The sequence below is a fragment of the Trachurus japonicus genome, chromosome 1, assembly GCF_045865225.1.
Source record: "Trachurus japonicus isolate A0001 chromosome 1, Traja_1.0".
In the NCBI taxonomy this organism is placed as follows: domain Eukaryota; kingdom Metazoa; phylum Chordata; class Actinopteri; order Carangiformes; family Carangidae; genus Trachurus; species Trachurus japonicus.
Window position 1 is genome coordinate 3,712,255 of NC_140907.1, and position 18,446 is coordinate 3,730,700.

At 40.7% G+C, this 18,446-nt stretch overlaps 3 protein-coding genes across 3 annotated transcripts; 2 read left to right on the forward strand and 1 right to left on the reverse strand.

The window, feature by feature from the left end:
- The first annotated feature begins 4,603 nt into the window (after positions 1–4,603).
- fgf8b (fibroblast growth factor 8b) lies at positions 4,604–8,955 on the forward strand. The gene is made up of 5 exons (XM_085789273.1): positions 4,604–5,297; positions 5,399–5,435; positions 5,965–6,145; positions 7,712–7,818; positions 8,103–8,955. Exons 1-5 carry the CDS (start codon positions 5,239–5,241, stop codon positions 8,397–8,399), a joined length of 681 nt encoding a protein of 226 aa, XP_085645399.1. The 5' UTR covers positions 4,604–5,238; the 3' UTR covers positions 8,400–8,955.
- A 1,810-nt stretch (positions 8,956–10,765) lies between these two features.
- On the reverse strand, positions 10,766–13,226 carry dpcd (deleted in primary ciliary dyskinesia homolog (mouse)). The gene is made up of 6 exons (XM_085789390.1): positions 13,070–13,226; positions 12,412–12,492; positions 12,186–12,310; positions 11,909–12,042; positions 11,641–11,743; positions 10,766–11,138 (listed from the first exon to the last, which is right to left on the reverse strand). Exons 1-6 carry the CDS (start codon positions 13,131–13,133, stop codon positions 11,025–11,027), a joined length of 621 nt encoding a protein of 206 aa, XP_085645516.1. The 5' UTR covers positions 13,134–13,226; the 3' UTR covers positions 10,766–11,024.
- Positions 13,172–18,199, forward strand: poll (polymerase (DNA directed), lambda). The gene is made up of 9 exons (XM_085788153.1): positions 13,172–13,300; positions 14,474–14,617; positions 14,744–15,041; positions 15,242–15,359; positions 15,502–15,846; positions 16,036–16,209; positions 16,787–16,915; positions 17,566–17,734; positions 17,837–18,199. Exons 2-9 carry the CDS (start codon positions 14,503–14,505, stop codon positions 18,196–18,198), a joined length of 1,710 nt encoding a protein of 569 aa, XP_085644279.1. The 5' UTR covers positions 13,172–13,300; positions 14,474–14,502; the 3' UTR covers position 18,199.
- Positions 18,200–18,446: the final 247 nt, after the last annotated feature.

The following is an 18,446-nucleotide window of genomic DNA, read 5'->3' on the forward strand; positions in this document are numbered from 1 at the left end:
ACAGTACATACACACACACTCACTGGCTCACTTTTTGTGCGTCTTCCTCTCTGGCTCTGTTTTTTCTCTTGCTCTATGGTGTCTGCCTTTCCATTGGCTCTGTCTTATGCAAGAGTGTGTATTTTTATGTCTCGCATTAGCTAGAGGGAATAATACCTCTCACTGAATGGTAGTCTGCTCTGGGGCCTTTTCAGACATTCAGTCACTCCTCTTCTAAGAATAACCAATGTACATCTTTGCCAAAAAGTTCCTCTCTCCGATTTCTTTTTTCACAGCGTCCTGTGATTGCTGTTTTTGTACCTCGCTCTCTGATACTGAGGCTTTGTATTAGCAAACTGTGATCCAAATGAGAAAAGCAGCATTGGGAGGCTAAGAGAAAAGGCGAAAGAGTGGGGGGAGCCGGGGCAAAACTTGGACCTGTGTCAACTTTTCTCAAACTCATTAGGAGGTCAGAGAGGCTGGTCACTAGAGAATCTGAGGAGTGAGGCAGCAGACAGTTTGGTATGTAAAAAAAAACTACAATAAAAAAATGATAGCTTCTGATCGGGTTTCAGAGAAAACGTTTCATGTACAGTCTGGAGAGTTTTAGCCAAACCTGTCTGACAGGTCACCTTAACGAAATGTCATTTATGTTTGCAGAGATGGAATTGTTTCTGAATTGTTAGTGGCTGTGGTAGACTATAGTAAAGTTAAATAGATCTATCAACGTCATACCTCTCAACCAAATGTTCTCTGTCAAGTTTTCTAAAGCTGTAGATTGTCAGGGAGATACTGTAGGCTACGGGGGATGGCCGAGCTAAGACGTTATGTGTGTAGAACAACAGTTCAACATAAAAAGAAATACACTTTGTTGCTGAGAGTTAGATGAGGACATCGATACCACTCTCAAGTCTGTCTGTTCAGTAGAAACTAAGGTAAATCAACATTCATAGTGGATCTTAGCTTAGCATATAGACTACTGTAGAAACAAGGGGAAACACCTAGCCTGACTTTGTGAAAACTATGCCGACTAACACCTCTAATGCTATAGCCGATGTTACTGTAGCATTAACACCTGTTACCTCCCAACCTCAAAGGAAAGGCTGTGACTCAGACATCAAACCTCTGACTTTCCTCACCAAGAACTGTCTCTGTCACATCTTTTCATCTAATGAAGTTTGCACGCTACCCTGTGTCATCACTTTCCAACAGTGAGTCACTGTGTCCTCAGATCTGACCTGAAGTGCTTGCACTGCTCAGATGGTAAATTATAACAGAATAATCAGCACCACCTGCTCCTAGCAAGAACCCATGTTCAGCAGCAGAACACATACAAAAAGCCCCTTGAATCATGGCTAAAACTGAGACTAAAAAAGGACATGTTGTGGGTTTACTGGGGTTATGTGCAAGACTATTTCTTGGCTGGGTGCAGTGATTTCCTGGAGTCATGACGTCCCGTGGGAACTTGCATAGACTTATATTGAGTGGAGTGGACAGACATCTTCCTTACTGTAAATAGCACAGATCAGGTAAGGTTTAATAAAGATGACAGTAGATGTTCTATATGGATACAAGTGGGAACATTTTCAACAAAATCAATATTACTCTTCTATCAGGGCATCTCTTTTTACTAGACTGCTCTTATAAAGGTTTTTCATTCTTTTCATACAACTGACAAACAGTATACGCATCACTCAGGAGAAAAACACAGATTGTATGAAAATTCACAAGACACATATTAACAAGTTCTCACATACAATAATAATAAGTTTATTTGAAAACAGGGATAGTGCACATCAATAACATTACTGTAAATGTGCCAGAATTAGCCAAGAGGCTATTTTTCATCTGTAGTCCCCAGATGGATGTTAAAAAGTCACCCTAAAAATAGAATAAAAACAGAATATGAATATGAGAAATAAGATTAAAATTACAAAGTTATTAGCCAAGGCAATCTACATATCATTTTTGTGCACGTTCTGCCTAAAATGAAAGAACGTAAGAGCTGTTCTTTCTATCTTTAACCATATTTGATCAAAAATCATTGCTATGTATCCACTTGCTGTTATCATCAACTGTCACTGAATGGGTGGGAAATACTGTAGACAGCTTTCCTGGAAATAAAGACACATGACTTCTGCCATTGTCTGGTATTGGCTGACTTGATCCAAGGCCATGACAAGAGTAGACAAAGATGCAAACTGGCAAGTGTGTTGGAGGGGAAAGTCATCTTCTAGTGAAATAGTGTTCTTGCCAAATAAGAGACTGCTGTGCCTGTTTGCAGAGGGAATGTCAACAGATGAACATAGCAGTGGATAGGATAGATTTCTTCTTTCTTTCTGCATCTTTATCCATTTTGAATCAAATGTATGTATGCAATCATAGCTTCTAATAGGTAGACAGAAAAAAAGGATGATTTCCGTGATATATTCCTGTATCAATGAACCAGTCAGCATTATTACAGGGACCCTCATTCATCCCATTCTTATCTGACATGTTATGTAGCATTACAGAAAGAAAATATAAATTTCTATGCGTATTATATTATGAAACCTAAAAGAGAAACTTGAGTCAAGAAGTCTATTACAGAGGGTTTCAGTTACACAGAGACTCACCATGGAGAGGTCCAGGTTTCCTCTGCTTCTTAATCAGATTTATTTGAAATGACTCGTGAGTGGACTAATTTGTGGGTTGAAACAGTTAAAGAAGCACTTTGATGAGTCATTGTGTGGTCTTAAAACACACACACACGCGCGCGCACACGCACACACTGAACAGCTTTAATTGTGATGCATGTGGATTTCATATCAGGATGTGCGATCGTTGCTTCGTAGGGGTCAAAATATGAAAAAACAAAGTGCTGAATTGTTCCAGGTGGCAAAATCACTTGTTGCTGTGTCCCACTGGAACTAATAAGGCAGGTCCATTTTCACCCCCTAAATCCCCTGCACTGGCTAAAATGACTGATTTACAGCTAAGACATTGACCAAACTCACACAATTATATATATATATATTATATTTTACTCTTTTACAGCTGCTCAGTGTGAATAGTGCAAAAGTTTCCCATAGTGTTCACATAGAGAACGTGGGCCTGCGTTTCTGGAACCTCACAGGTAAGAGCTGAAGTCCAAAAATCGGTTTTGGCTCATTAGGGCGGTAATCAGATTTGAGGTTTGGAGTCAGTAAATCTATACTGTAGATTAGCGCTTCTATTTTGATTTAAAGCCTCAGTATCCAGACACTGATGTCACCTAAAATCGGCCTTACTCATGGTGTCATGAGGACTCAGATGAGATTTAGAAGACAGCCGCTGATGTTTTTATACCATTTCACGTGTACAGGTTTAGACTATTAAGTCACGGTCATTTCTCAAGTTGTGAATGACACTCTTAATGTTTATTTCATCTGTACGTGCAGGGACAGTGAAGGCAGATTTGTTTCACATTTCATCCGCATTTCCTCACTCATTTAAGATACTTTAACAGAATTTAACTTAGAAATCTAGCACAAACATCTGAAATGACTGTTACAAAAACCAAACAGAAAGATACATTAACACAAGTTAAGTCAAATCTAACACTGCCGCCTGACACATGCATCTAGATAAAAGGTTTACAAAGTTACACGTTATCCTTTTAGTTGCAAGGGTGTGAGGAAGTAGGTTGAGGTTATAGAGATAAAACAAACAAACAAAAAAATCAAAATCTTTATTCACACGTTGGACACAAGCAGCAACTAATCAAGTGTAGAGTTTGCTCCTTACACACAGTGCTCAAGGTATTTTACATTACAACTATCCCTTTTCTTCCTTATCAGATGAATGTGCACCAGTCATGTTCCCTTGAAGAAAACCCTGCTGCTTTGTTGTCACAAAGAATAATTACAATATAATTGCATGATGTAGTGCATGAAACCTTGCTGTGAAAGTAGCACAACCAGCCCAGGACACACTTTTACGAAAATCAAACCAGGATTGTGAAAAAGTTATGGAAGAGCGATTGTGTGAGTGAGAGAGCATTTGTATCCAAGGCAAAGGCTTTAGATGTTATGTGAAAACCATTTTGTGTCATGTGTTCACATGGAATACATATTACTTACATATGTAGGATGAAAAAGTACATCAAGGTCTGTCCTGTGGGACCACCAACCAACCTCTAACCTGCAGCCAGGGAATAAGTTAATGTAACTGTAGATTTTCTTAAGTACATGCCAGGGAATTTTTCCATGTGGATGCCTGTGCTTATAGAAAAACAAGTGCACTGTGATTTTACATGTATGAAGACGCTGTAATACGGCATGTGCAAAATGAGATTAATATTTATGATTGTGAATAAAAAATACTTAGTAAAAACTTTTTGGAAGATATTGCACTATATATTTTTTTATAATCTAACTTGAATATGAATCCACAAATAAGATCTTCTCTTCATCATGGTGAATATTTTCACAGGTTGGTTAATTGTGTACATGATAAATGTTGTGCATATAGGGATTTGCAAGCAAATAGTTGCAAAGCAATAGGCAAAGTGTTTTAACAAGTATTCAGTTTCAAATTGGCTCCAGCCTGAACGCTCCGCCTGCTCTCGCCGAGGATATTGACTTTCCCGCAAGTTAAAGTATTTAAATGTAGAGGGAGACAGATGCTGTATGCGGACTGGAGGCAACCACAAGAAATACACGTGTGGGAGGAGGTTGATGCTGGAGCCTTACTATCTGCGCATCTGATAGAGAGACAGCCTTGGTGCCATTGCATTAACTGCACAGAAAACAAATAAATCCGAGTTGTCACTCATGGAATTCATTCAACATTTTCTTTTTTTAATTTAATCACTTTTTTTTTTTTTTTAGGAAATCCCTCGTGCGTGAAGATCCGTGCGTAAAAATCTAAATCAACTCCACTGCTGTCACAGAGTGTCAGTGAGGATTTATTTCGACTTGAAACGTGAACTAAGACTTTCATTGCTGAGAGAGTGACGGAGAGGATTTGGTGGAGGTGCTTTGGTGACAGCGACACTTTCTCCGGACTTTCAGTTTGGATTGGCACCGCAGCGTCTTTAAATCCTCTGGACTTTCTCATGTATCAGTAGAGCGGAGACTGGATCCTTTACCCGCATGGGACCCTGACAGTTTCGGATCTCTTAATTGTCACGGCTATCACCTTCTATGTGTAACAAGAGGGGAATAAAAGTGGGTTGAAATCCCCACCAGGAGGAACTTTATTTCCAAGGGCTTCCAGCACCGAATCAGTGGAGTATTCATGAAGCAATATTTGAACTATTACAAGATGAGGCTGAGAACATCGAGGTTAGGTTATCTGTAAGTAAAGAGGTGTCAGGATGATATAGTTGCTTGTGTAACTCGCTGAATTCGAGCAGCAGGTTAGAGCTATTCATTTTTTCCCCTTCTCCCCCTACCAGGTTACTTCAGTTCACGGCGCTTTGCTTTTACGCACAGGTAACTCACATTTTCACTTCAATAAAAAATCGCTAATGTTGCGTAAAGTTCTTTAACTAACTAAGTAAAACTTAACAGGTATTCAGGCGCCCTGTTTAGCAGCTCATAGTCCACCGTCTCTACATCTGCAATGGGCTGCAATAACAATGAAAACATTTTATTATGAGCGCTATGGCAATTGGCAACAATTCAAACATCTTGAAAAGAAGTAAGCTCCAGCCTAAAAAGTAATTGTAAAAACACATGTGGATGGAGAAATGCTGAAATGAGAAAAAAAAGAAGTCAAGAAGGGGCGAAAGATCATCGATGGTAAAAGAAGAAGAAAAAAAAAGCAGGATGAATTATTTAAATATGATGAATGACATAATGAAGTGTGGGACAGCAGGGCAGGGCCCTGGCCGTTTGACTGGCAAGCTTCACAGTTGACATTAATATTTTCAGGCTTTCCTCAGTTGCAAAGTAAAAAATCTGCGACATTAAAAAGTGATTTCATATTTCATGACATGTGTTTCCTATATCGCCCCGACAGAACTCTGTGCAGTCTCCTCCTAATTTCAAGCACCATGTCACCGAGCAGAGCCGGCTGTCGGACCGGATGAGCCGCCGGTTGACCCGAACTTACCAGCTGTACAGCCGCACCAGCGGGAAACACGTCCAGGTCCTGGCCAACAAGAGGGTCAACGCCAACGGAGACGACGGAGCCGTGCACGGTAAGACACAAACTACCTGCAGAGGAAAGGAAACAGAGACAGACGGCTCTTCTAATTACACATGACCCACTGAAGCGTCAATTAAAGCACAATTTAACCCGCAGCGACGGCACGTGGATAATGAAAAAGGCAAAATATCGCGAGAATGTCATTTAAATAACTTTTGAACCTCAGCCTTGCTGAACCTTCGTCGATAATTACATATTTATCGCATTTTAAAATTGAATAATGAAGCCGGACAAAGGTGCACATGTGTTATTCCGTTTAGGGAAAGCACTTTTTATTGTCTCTGAAACGATAAAGGAGAGTTTACTTCTTAAAGTCAGCGTGCTGTGGCCAGAGCCATCAAAAAGCGATGACAGCTAAAGGCCATCGCCTCTTACATTTCGATGGCTTTATACCTCAGGAAAACAGTAAAATACGAAACATGTTCACCTTACAAACACGGGAATAGTTTGAAATCAATGGTGCGCGGTGCGGTGTTGAAAAGCAGCATAAATTATGTCTTTTATGGCAGCCTGTAGGAAAATAGTTGGAGCCAGGAGAAACAGTAATAGAAACTGTAAACAAAGTTAGTGGCATCAGTGTTACCATCATTTGCAGCCTTATGATGGTAATTTATTTCTGTGATGTGATGTGTTGGTGGTCCAGAGAGGCCTTGACACCTGTTAGGATGGACTGCAGCAGGGACGCTGAGTACTTCTAGCAGGAGGAAAAAAAACTGTCTTAAACCTAAAGGCAGCAGAATTCCTGTCACCAAAGGATTTTTGGTGTGTCTAGCCATCTTTCCACCACAGCCACCACCGTCCATCCACTTCTCTATGCCTGCTGCCTGCTTTTTGGAGGCTCATTTTATGAGGAATTTTCATTGCTTTACAACTCAATGTATGACTCAATTTATAAGGAGAGGTGAAGTCAGCATCTTCACTTTATACCTTTTCCTCTCCTTGCCTCTCCTGTGTGCTCTTTTGTCTTTTTAATTTCTCTGCTTACACCCACATTCACACACACACACACACACACAGAGGCAAGCACACGCGCGCGCATACACACACACATACAGACACACAGTCAGTCATGCACACACTGGCTGCACATCCTAAGTGGGTGTCACTCTTGTAACCGGCCCAAATCTGACCGCTGCTCTGTGCTTGTGGCTGTGTCCCTAACCGCAGTATTCTCACTCTCCTTTATTCCCAGTCTGAACTGCATCACAGCACAGCATTTACAGACATTCAACAACAATCGCACCGTGTGAAATCACTATCATTTGATGCTATTTTGGAAGGCTTGCGTGTTTTGTAAAAGGTGACTGCCGGGTCATTAAATTTATTTGCCATCCTTATGATCCCGTTCCCCTGGTCATGATCTCCTCAAAGCGATTTAATGCCATTTAATGATGACATGATGTAACTCCGGTTTATTACAGTCTCCGGCTGCACATAAGGAATACATTCAGGGGAAAGACGCTCATTTGTCTCACACACTGTAACATAATAATCTGCATGTCTGCACCATGTCAGAACTGTGTCATCTCATTATTTGTGATTTGTTTTGTCTGTGCAGCTAAACTGGAGGTGGAGACGGACTCTTTTGGAAGTCGTGTTCGTATTAGAGGAGTGAAGACAGGATACTACATATGCATGAACAAGAGGGGGAAGCTGATCGGCAAGGTAATCTGGAATTCATCGTTTTGTGGCTGCACAAGACTATAGCAGCCTCTTGAAGTTTGTCTGTTTCTTGGAAATGTTATTCCAGCTTTGCAGTTTATGGTGATGCATTGTTGAGACACATTTAAAGCCAGGACAAATTCGATTTTTAGATTTTGTCTGAGCAGCCCCTCTCAATGTTTCAAAGGGAATTTGATTTAATGGAAATAAAGACAATGCTTCTGCTTCCTGGAAACTGTCCAAACTGTGTCAGCTTCTCCCTCCCTTTTTTTTTTTTTTAATCGCAGCGGAAAGGACGAGGCAAGGACTGCATCTTCACCGAGATTGTTCTGGAAAACAACTACACGGCCCTACAGAACGCCAAGTACGAGGGCTGGTATATGGCTTTCACACGCAAGGGCCGTCCGAGGAAGGCCTCCAAGACCAAGCAGCATCAGAGGGAGGCCCACTTCATGAAGCGTCTACCCAGGGGGCACTTGCTGAGTGAGAGGAGACCGTTTGATGTTCTTCCTCTCCCTGTCCCCGTGCAGCCTTTCAGCAAGCGGACTAAACATTCCCATCACAAGCGCTCAGGGGGCCGCTGAGGACTGAAACCACTGAGGGAGAACTGTGGATGAACCGGCAGAGAAGAACCACTAGAAGAGACAGCAAGTGCTCCCAGCAAAAATCAACTTTTACAGTCAAGTCCCCATACAATTTTTTGCCTCATTTTGTGGACTTGTTATGTAATTTCTTTGTACTGGATTGTATGTAAACATTGACTATCTAATCTGCTAGTTATTTCCAATTCAGACAGACATTAGGAAACTTTTTTTTTTTTTTTTACCCCTATTAAATCAGGGGGCAATTATAGGACAGAAGAGCTCAACTACAGTGACTTTGGTTAGAAGTTAGCCAGCTCAGAAACAAAGAATGTTTAAAAGAGAAATGACTACAATGAAGCTAGACACGGCAGCTATCTGTGGATTTTCTTGTGGCTACAGCATCTCAGTTGACACACTATCTTGCCTATAGGGGGCCATTTTGGAGAATTTTAACCTGTTTTTCTACATATATGAATATATTTTTACTGTAAAAATGTAAATTACGTCAAATGATGGAAATATTTATTGTAGAGTGTATATTAAAACCACTAAAGAATCAGTTCAACATACTGCTTGGCTTTTCTCTTGTGTGGTTGTTTTGGGATGGAAAGCTAGCGTGCAATGTTGGTTGCCCTGAAAAAAAAAAAAAACAGTTGTTTTTTTTTCTTTCCTCTTCCTCAAGCTGGAGACCCAGATAACTGAGGGGCAATATCTGTGACAGGCTACTGAATTCAATGTGCTCAGCAAGTGAGACTTGGGCCTGAATGGCCCGAGCTATGCATTAAAAGCGATGAGGTCAGCCCACCATTTTGGCCCAAACAAAGGTTACCACCATGTAGTTGCATTTCTCACGATCGCACACCGTAACTCTCTGATCAAATGGGCCCTTTGTGAAACCTCATATAAAAGGGCATGTTATACAATAGTGGGTTCGAATAATAACACAAGGAGGGGTCAGTTATCAAAAAGAAGCCAGTCACACAGGGAGGGGTAAGAGGGATGGGGGGAAGGGGGTGCAGAGAGGGAGTTGAGGGGTAGCAGAAAAAGCATCGGGGCCTGTGTGGCAGAATGTGGCATCGGCTGAAAGAGTGGGAATGGCTGGGAAGAGGCATTCGGGAATGAAAGGAAGGCAGAAAAGAAACCCTCTTCCCAGAAGCAGTTGAGCATGACCATCAGAGGCCAAACGACAGGGGAGGAAGAAGACCCGGCTGCTCTCACAATGCATGAGCTGGATGTCCAATTTGTTAGTTGGTGCTTGCTGCCACAGGAATTTGTTTTGACAGCGGCTCAAGCTCTAACGACTGTACTGCATTAAAGAAAATTAGCAAAATTAAGACCTCATATTGCTTCATGTCGATGCATCTTGTACACAGCAGATACTTTTTTCATGTTATACTCATTGAGAATCAACACCACACGTCCTAGAGACCAAACAGACAAACACTCCCTAATCAAGTATGTATGAATGCATTTTTGCATTCATTTTTATGAATGCATGCCAAAGTTCCATCAAGACCCTCTCAAGAATTTGCAAAACAACAGGACAGGCTGCTTTTAAGATGTTTTCGTATATTCCTGTTCTTTCCATCTGGAAGAAGACAAGGCACAATAGTGAGAGAGACCTGTGGTTTTGTCTCTGCTTTTTGCACTTGCTCTCTGGGTTTGGACAAGTGGTAAAAAATGCAAGGAATCACAAGGTTGAAACAATCTATATTTAAATGCCATTGTCTCTTTTACACAACACTTTTTGTTATCCACTGTACAAGTTCTTCTGACAGGACTTTTTCTTTCTTTTTTTTATCAAACCTTGTGAACAAAAAGTGGACACATGTCACAGTTTGAGGAATACAGTTATTTGTTGCATGTGAAAAAACATAATATTTTTCGGTTTAAAGGGGAGAATATCAAATCATTATGGGACAAACCTATGGAGTAGTTTTTTTTTTTGTCCATGAAGTTTTGGCTGGAGACAAAGTCAGAGTGACCCTGTTGTAATGGGAAACGGTAACACTAGTTTCAGTAATGGCTTTCAGGGTGGCCCTCTACATGCAAGGAACATAAGGGTATTCAGTTAACACAAATGGGACGTGCTCGTAACAGTGACCCCGGAACGAACAGGGATGAGGCATTGTATGTTTTGAGTGTTTTACAAGGACATCAATGAAAGGAGGGTGGTAGGTTATGTGACCCCCATCAACAGGCTTCCTAGAAGCTTTGGTAACAAAAATAGATGTTGTTGTGATACAATTATAATTTCCATACACATACTTTAAGTAAATTGTGAAATTGTTTTTCAAAGAGAAATAATTTGGGAGGACACTCATGGTCCACCTGAAAAGTTTGCAAATGTACCTGTGAAACTGAAAAACACTTGGAAAATATTTTACTGAAAATGACTGAATCTAATATAAAAAAAGGACAAATTGTTACCACTAACAACTCCAAGAAATTGACTCCAATTAGTAAATGTAATGCAAAGCATTAAGTCATGGATAAGGCACTCAGAAAAGGTCCTTTAAATGAAGGGATTCAGATAAACAAGAGTTCACGTGAGTAGAAAACGATGCCATGAGGATCTGCTTTAAATGCAACGCAGATTAATTCTCTCGCTCCCACAGTCACAATTCACTGAGTTTTGCAGTTGCCGTCGCCTTCTGCGGTGTCCTTCACTGTGTTCAGTCTCTTCAGCTCCTTCAGCAGCTCCTGCTCAAGGGTTAAGATCTCCTTAGGTTTTCTGTACTGGACAAGAGAGAAGAAAAATAATTACTTCAACATTCTCCCTGTCTCCCTTCTCTCAGGTCTTATCATATTGAAAGGCCATACAGAATACAAAGCATATAAAACAAAAAAAAAATGGGGAAGAAAATTTGTCATCTCAAAAAACTTGACAGTGTGTAGAAGAAGAACTGAATCACAAAATAAGAAAAAGAAAAGATCTCGCACCCACTATGTGCATTCCATATACAGTACTTAATGAAAGTTAAACATTTTGTGGAACTTCGTATTTTAAAATGCATGAGGATAGGACGGGACAGTTCTTCAGAAATTCTCTTTGTAAAGACAGTTTCCTGATTATTTTTGTCATTATTAATATTGAATGGATGAAACTATTCAGGACTGTGCATTTAGCATTTTAGGTAAGAACACATTTAAGAATCAATCTTAAATGTTTGAGCCAGTATATGATTTCATTATGTTAAGGTTTACGTTAATTTATTTTTCATTGAAGTGTAGGACTTACAGTGACCATCAATGTGTTGTTGGCATGAGTAAAGCTGAGGGCAGAGCAGTCTAATGGCAGCTGACAGCGGTCAAGATCAGGGATATTGAACTTCTTATAATACCTGGGGAGACAAGGAGAAGATGTCATAGGTTTGTTATGCCAGTGTCGACAAAAGTATTGTACACAGTGCCATCTATAGGGAGGAGATAAGGATTACATGCAACAAGTGCAACGGGGAGCAAAGACAAGATGCTGAAGGAAAACCAGTAACGTCAAGCATATTTACTTTTTGTTGGAGGTTTTTATGGTGATGCATCTCTCAGATGGCTCCACAGAAACACTGAAGACATCTTTAGGATAGGGAAGGTGGCGGATTCTCCACTGAAAACTGCTCTTTGAGTCTTGTCGCATGAATACAGGCTGTTGAAATGAAGACATTCAAATCTGCTTTTAGGATGTGACACTCAGGAATCAAACCTAAAATCAACTGAGTGTGTGCTGGTTCAGTTGAAATTCTAGAGTCAAAAAATGTAAGACAAAAAGAGGAAGAGAAGAAAACCCACACTTAAGCAGCTCTCCTGGATCACGACAGAGTCCGAAGATGTGACAGGATTTGTATTTGGCAGCCCGATCTCTACCTGCCATTGACCCTGACCTCCAAGTGTGCTTTTCTGCCGCCACTTTCGCACTGAAATGTTTCAAAAGTCAGAGAAAGCCATTACATGCATGAATGATACATAATTTAGAAGCCCCATTGCAGCTGTCTAAAACCCTAAAGTTGTTGTTTACCCATGAGCTCGTCTGTTTCCAAGTTATATTCTTCAGCCATTTCTTTTCCATCCGTGAAGAGGTAGTGGATCTTCCTTGATCCTAGAGGTGAAATTCAGATAAATATTTGCACACAAATGAAATAAGAGAAATATTAACAATGTGTCACTTGTTTCACACAAATAAGCCAAATTCTCTCTGCGATCTACTGTATGATTAAACCTCAAACTGGGTTGATGCAGAATGAAAGAATACTTATGAATAATTCAGTGTATTACTTTCCTGTATTAAATTAGTCTTTCTTTCATTCTGTAATATGTAATGAAATATATTAGCCATATCTAGCCAGCATGCCATGGATGAATGATTAGCATCAAGTCAGCAGAGATGCTAATACGGATGTTAAACCATATAAGTTATCTATGAAACCAGACTCTTTGAGCACAGATCTCAGTTAGCCTGATGTTTACCTCCTTAACCCCCTCTTTTGTGCACCCCCTTTTCATTTATTGGACTATTCTGACTCTGTGCTTTAACGTTCGATGAAAAACCACCTGCTTGTTGCCTTGTGGATGAATAAAATCTAACAATAGCTAACAGTCTGTAAACAACTAGCCAACTCTCGCAGGTAGTTAGCTTTCCATCAGGAGAGCTAGGTGGTGTTGTTGGTTGGACTCACCGCCGTGTATCAAAGCTGTTTTCTTTGACGATTTTAAGATATTACTCCAGTTCTGCATTGCCATGTCTAGACTCTACCTACTGCTGTTTCTACTCTGGTGCGAAAGACTTCCGTAACCATAGTAACCGTGTTCAGCCCAGGTCCTTCACCCGGAAGTGAAACGTTTGAATTATTGTTGTCCGTCCGAAGCATAGACGAAGTGATTTCTCTACGTATGGTTCCACCTGAGGGGTAAGACCCAAAACATCACAATTTACCGAGTTTTGTGCTTAAAATACACGATTGTATCCGAATGTGTTATAATGGGTTAAAATGTTGTATCTGCACCAAGTGAAAAGAAGAACTGAAACGGGCAAAACAGCGATCGATTGCTGTTTGTAGTGTTAGCATAAGCTAAAGCTAAGACATGAGCAAACATGTTTTATGAAGCAGAATGAACAGTTCTGGTACAGAGTCGAGCTGAAACAGCACTCATAACAATGCTATTCCACTGCCCCAATCACTGGAACAAGCTGTAACTACGATAAATGCACTTTTTTCCGCTGTTTCTAATAGAAAATCAATAGAAAAAACAATCAGTAAGTTAAGGCAGATAGAAAGCAGCTCGCTCAGGAAAATGTTTCAGAGGGCAACTATTCTTGTTACTACGCCCAGAAGATCCATCATGTCGACATTGGGACACAAAATGAGATGTTCTGTTCTGTTCTGTTCTGTTGTCTGAGGTCCTGTTCTGCTGTTCTTCGTTTTTCTTGTATGTCGTTTGCACTGCACTACTGTCTGTCTCTGTGTGACAATGGCTGTGATGTTCACTTTCCAATCTACAGTACTCTGAAAAAGATTTTCACTGGGGCAAAATTAACTAACTCACCTACTAACTGACTAACTAACTTTTTACAGTTAAACCCATACTATTATCCAAACAAATAAATTGTAAATCAATTAGGCCTAGAATAGTATCATGCTGGTGGTAATTATTGTTCAATATTGACGGTGATATATTGATAAGTGAACAGTCACAAGGCGGCTCTTTGTCTGTATGACTGGACTTTTACTTTGGATATTTGAGTATGTTACATATTACATACTTCCATTGAGCTGTAATCCAACTTAAATTGAATGCAGTGCACAATCCCTCTCAGTATTTTTCACATTGACACTGTCTGTCTGTTTTGCTGAACAATAAGGAAGTATAAAAATACACAAATGACAAATAAAAAAAGTAGGCTATTAGTTTTTTTGGTTTGGTTTTTTAGGTGTACCTAATACTTAATCCTGTGTGATCTCAATGTATTAGTACGTAATGAACATTTGGTGGTGCATAGCTGATGTTTCAGATTTCTGGGTGTCTTTTGTTCTTTAAATTCATGAATTAGTAAATTTGTAAAAATATCCTTTGTGCCACAGGCCACTGGTCCCCCCTTTGAGCAGACAAGATGGAACCTCGTCATGGGATCATGAAAGCGTTCCCTAAAGTTAAACGGGTCAGAGTACAACAGGGAAAGGACGCCCCCCCACTAAAGAAGAAACCGGATGAATGTGATGTCACAGGTTGTTATTGTGTGTACTGTGCACGTGTGAAAATGACTGAAAGAAAATAAATAAATAAATACTACTCAAAAAAACTTGATATATTTTTGTTTTTCTATAGTAATCTGTTCCTATTCTCTGCCTCAGGAAGCACTTTTAACGGTGTCACAGTCTACATCCTGCCTGCTGGAATAGGAAATGCCAGATGCCAGATCTTTCAAAGGCAAATTCAGCAGAATGGAGGACAGACGGAGGGCTCCCTTCGTCCTAGTGTCACTCATGTTGTTGTAGATGACAACATGGACCATGACAGGGCTCTGCGCCTGCTGAAAGTGGATTGTATGCCCTCTGGAGTTCAACTGGTGAAATGCACTTGGTTGAGCTTGTGCATCAGTGAGAAACAACTGCTAGACGTTAGCAGCTACAGTCTTCTTTTACCTGAAAGGTTAATAAGCTTCTAGTCAATTGTGGAAAATACTGCTTTGTTTTGAATGCCTTTCTTGATTGTATTTGTATCTAATGATGTTTCCAGTTAATGATTTACACATGCACTTGTCAATACACTGCACATAGACAGTGGCTGTATATTAGAAAAAATCTCAGTGACTCATCACCCTTTAAGCTTTTTATTTTCTGTCCCCTCAGGGTCTCTGTGGCACAACATGAAACTATTAAAGAAGAGCTGCTGGATGTAAGGCCTGTGGCAGAGACAATTACAGAGTCAGTGTCGCATCAAACTATGACAGGAGAGACCTTGGACGTGGTACGTGGCCAGGTCATGCAAAGAAAACACAAAATGAATTGTCATTTATCAGATGAATCAGGCTTTCAGTCAGGAGTCATTTGCTGGAACTGTGGTGTATTTTGGATCATGATTAAAGCTTAATTTTAAATCCTACCCATAGACTACCGGTACTCTAGATACCAAAGAGGAACTGCGGGGAGATGAAGACGGTGTCTCTCAGCGTGACCTGGAAGCACTAATCACTGGCCAGCACCCCAAAGAGGAGGATCCTAGCCCCAGCCTCAGCCCCGGTACCGACTCTGCAGCTCAGAAGGCAGTCTTAGGGAAGTGGGTCTGTGCCTACTCCTCTCAGTCTAAAAGCAATAACTTCAACAAGCACATCACCGAAAAACTAGAAGTGCTGGCCAAGGCCTACACACACCAGGGGGACAAGTGGAGGGCGCTGGGCTACTCCAAGGCTGTCAACGCACTGAAGAGTTACCACAAGCCTGTTACATCATATCAGGTTATGTAGCGCAAATACTTTTAATGTTATGTTGGTGGCAGGCTGTCAGTAATATACTGTATATAGATGTTGGATATACTTCAGCAAGTACTTTTCGTTGGAAGACACACAGATTATTTAACCACACACTGAAATTGTTTTGCTTATATTCCATTTCAATTTAAACTTTTTTTCCCCCATTTGTTTCAGGAGGCTTGTCAGATTCCAGGAATCGGGAAAAAAATGGCAGACAAAATTGATGAGATCATGGAGAGCGGTCATCTCCGGAAGCTAGATCACATCGGGGAGGCTGTGCCGGTGCTGGAGCTTTTTACCAACATTTGGGGCGCAGGAGCTAAAACTGCACAACTGTGGTACCAACAGGTAAGGTTAACACACAGGAGTGCTTGAAAGTAGCCATTACTGCTTGTGTCTCATGAGTCTGGTGGGCTGTTACAGTGCTGATATTAGATTATTGACTGGTATACATCACTTGATGAAGGAAATTTCAGTGCAGTAATACCAAAGACGTACTTATGAAACAATGTTTCCACACATAATTTGCACAGCAGGCAGCACTTACGAGTTTGTATTCCACTGCAAAATATCCACCATAGAGTACAAAATCCAAAAAAAAATCCAAATTCTATCTCAGAGGTCTGTTTAAACTTAAGGTTTAAAGATATGTATGTATAGTTATATCTGTCAATTGATTTTTTTGAATTCTCCATTATTCAAACATTAGTCTCACATCCAAAATCTTTGGGGCTTAATTAATTTTGATTTAATTCTGAGCTTCTTTGTGGGAAGCGTCTATAAAACAAAGCCAATGAAAGATTACAGTGAAAGCAAAAAGACATAATTAATTGTAATTAGATTATTGGTAAAATAAAGAAAGAGATGGGAAGCAAATAATGTATGTCTTGTGTTTTTACTTTTCTACGTTGTGTGTGTGTAACAGGGATTTCGCACTTTGGAGGACATCCGCACAAAAGCTCACCTGACCAACACTCAGAAAATAGGACTGAAGCACTACGATGACTTTCTAGACCGCATGCCCAGAGAAGAAGCAGCCGCCATAGAGAAAGTGGTAATACACCTTAATTGGTCGCATATCTGCATGTGACATTCACAGATGGCCCATAACATATGTTTCCTTCTTTCCACAATTCAAAATGTTAAGTCATGTATGTAGAAGCGAGATATCCCTGAACACGATTCTGCCTCTAACCCTCAGAAAATTTGGAAGCAGAAGGCTAAAGTAGGAAAAAGTTTGTGTCAGCTTTCCTTGGCTGCTTTATAATGGGAAAACCAGACTGTATTCTCACAAAGTGGAGCATCCCAAAGGGGAAAACTAACTCTTAAACTTGCTGCATCTTAAGTTAGCCAGATACCTGTTCACTCCAGAGCCTTGCGTACAACCCTAGTTGTTTTCAGATAGTATTACTTGGATTTTCTTTTTCCTTTAAAGCTGCCAAATAGAAAGCACACAGGAGAAAGATGACTAAAGCATGTGTACTCCCATAGGCTTGTCAAAATAAAATGTGATGCTTTAGTGAGCCTACCTCCCAGTATTTGGCTGGGAACAGGTGAAGGTTTGCCAGTGGAAGGGACACAGTAAAACAGAGAAAACATACAAAATAAACACTGTTATAGACAGTCCAGAGATTAAAAGAAAAGCTCCTTTGATCATTACAGATTACAGCTTCGAGTTTTGTCTGTTTTTCTCGGTACTTGCAGGTGAGAGATGCTACTGTGGCTGTAGACCCAGGCCTGGTGGCCATCGCATGTGGCTCCTATCGTCGTGGAAAAGCCACATGTGGAGATGTTGATGTACTTATATCTCATCCTGATGGCAAGTCCCACAAGGGTGTTTTCAGCAAAGTGTTAGAGAGCCTCCATGACAGTGGTAAGCTCCAACTTTTTTAGGTGGAACGGATTTTCTCATGTTTTACTACTAAGTTTGTCTTCCTTCAGAGAGACTGAAATCATCTGGGTTTTTTTTCCAAAGGGTTTTTGACAGATGACCTTGTGAGCCACGAGGAAAACGGGGAGCAGAAGAAGTACATGGGCGTGTGCCGTTTGCCGGGACCCGACCACCGCCATCGCAGGCTGGACATCATCGTAGTGCCCTTCAGCGAGTTCGCCTGCTCTCTCATGTATTTCACGGGGTCGGCCCACTTTAACCGCTCGTTGAGAGCCATGGCAAAGACAAAGAACATGAGTCTATCGGAGCACTCCCTGAACAAAGCTGTGGTGCGTCAGGGAAGCGTAAAGGTGTACGGTGGCACCCCACTTCCCACTCAGAAAGAAGAGGATGTTTTTAATCTTTTAGGCATACCATACAGGAAGCCTCATGAAAGGGACTGGTGAAGGTTTGCCAATCACAATACCATATCTGGTTGTGTAGAAAAATCATGACAATGAATGATGACAAACAGAAACGGAAATCATGCTCTAATAAGTAATTTTAAGTATGTTTTACTGCGTTATTAATCATATAAGAACCCTGTTATGACTTGAATGCTAATTTTATTTTAATCCAAATCTCAGCCCGTCCTCTAACTTAACCATGGCTGTATCTGCCCCTACAGCTTGTTGAAGCTGTGCATGCTGGTACA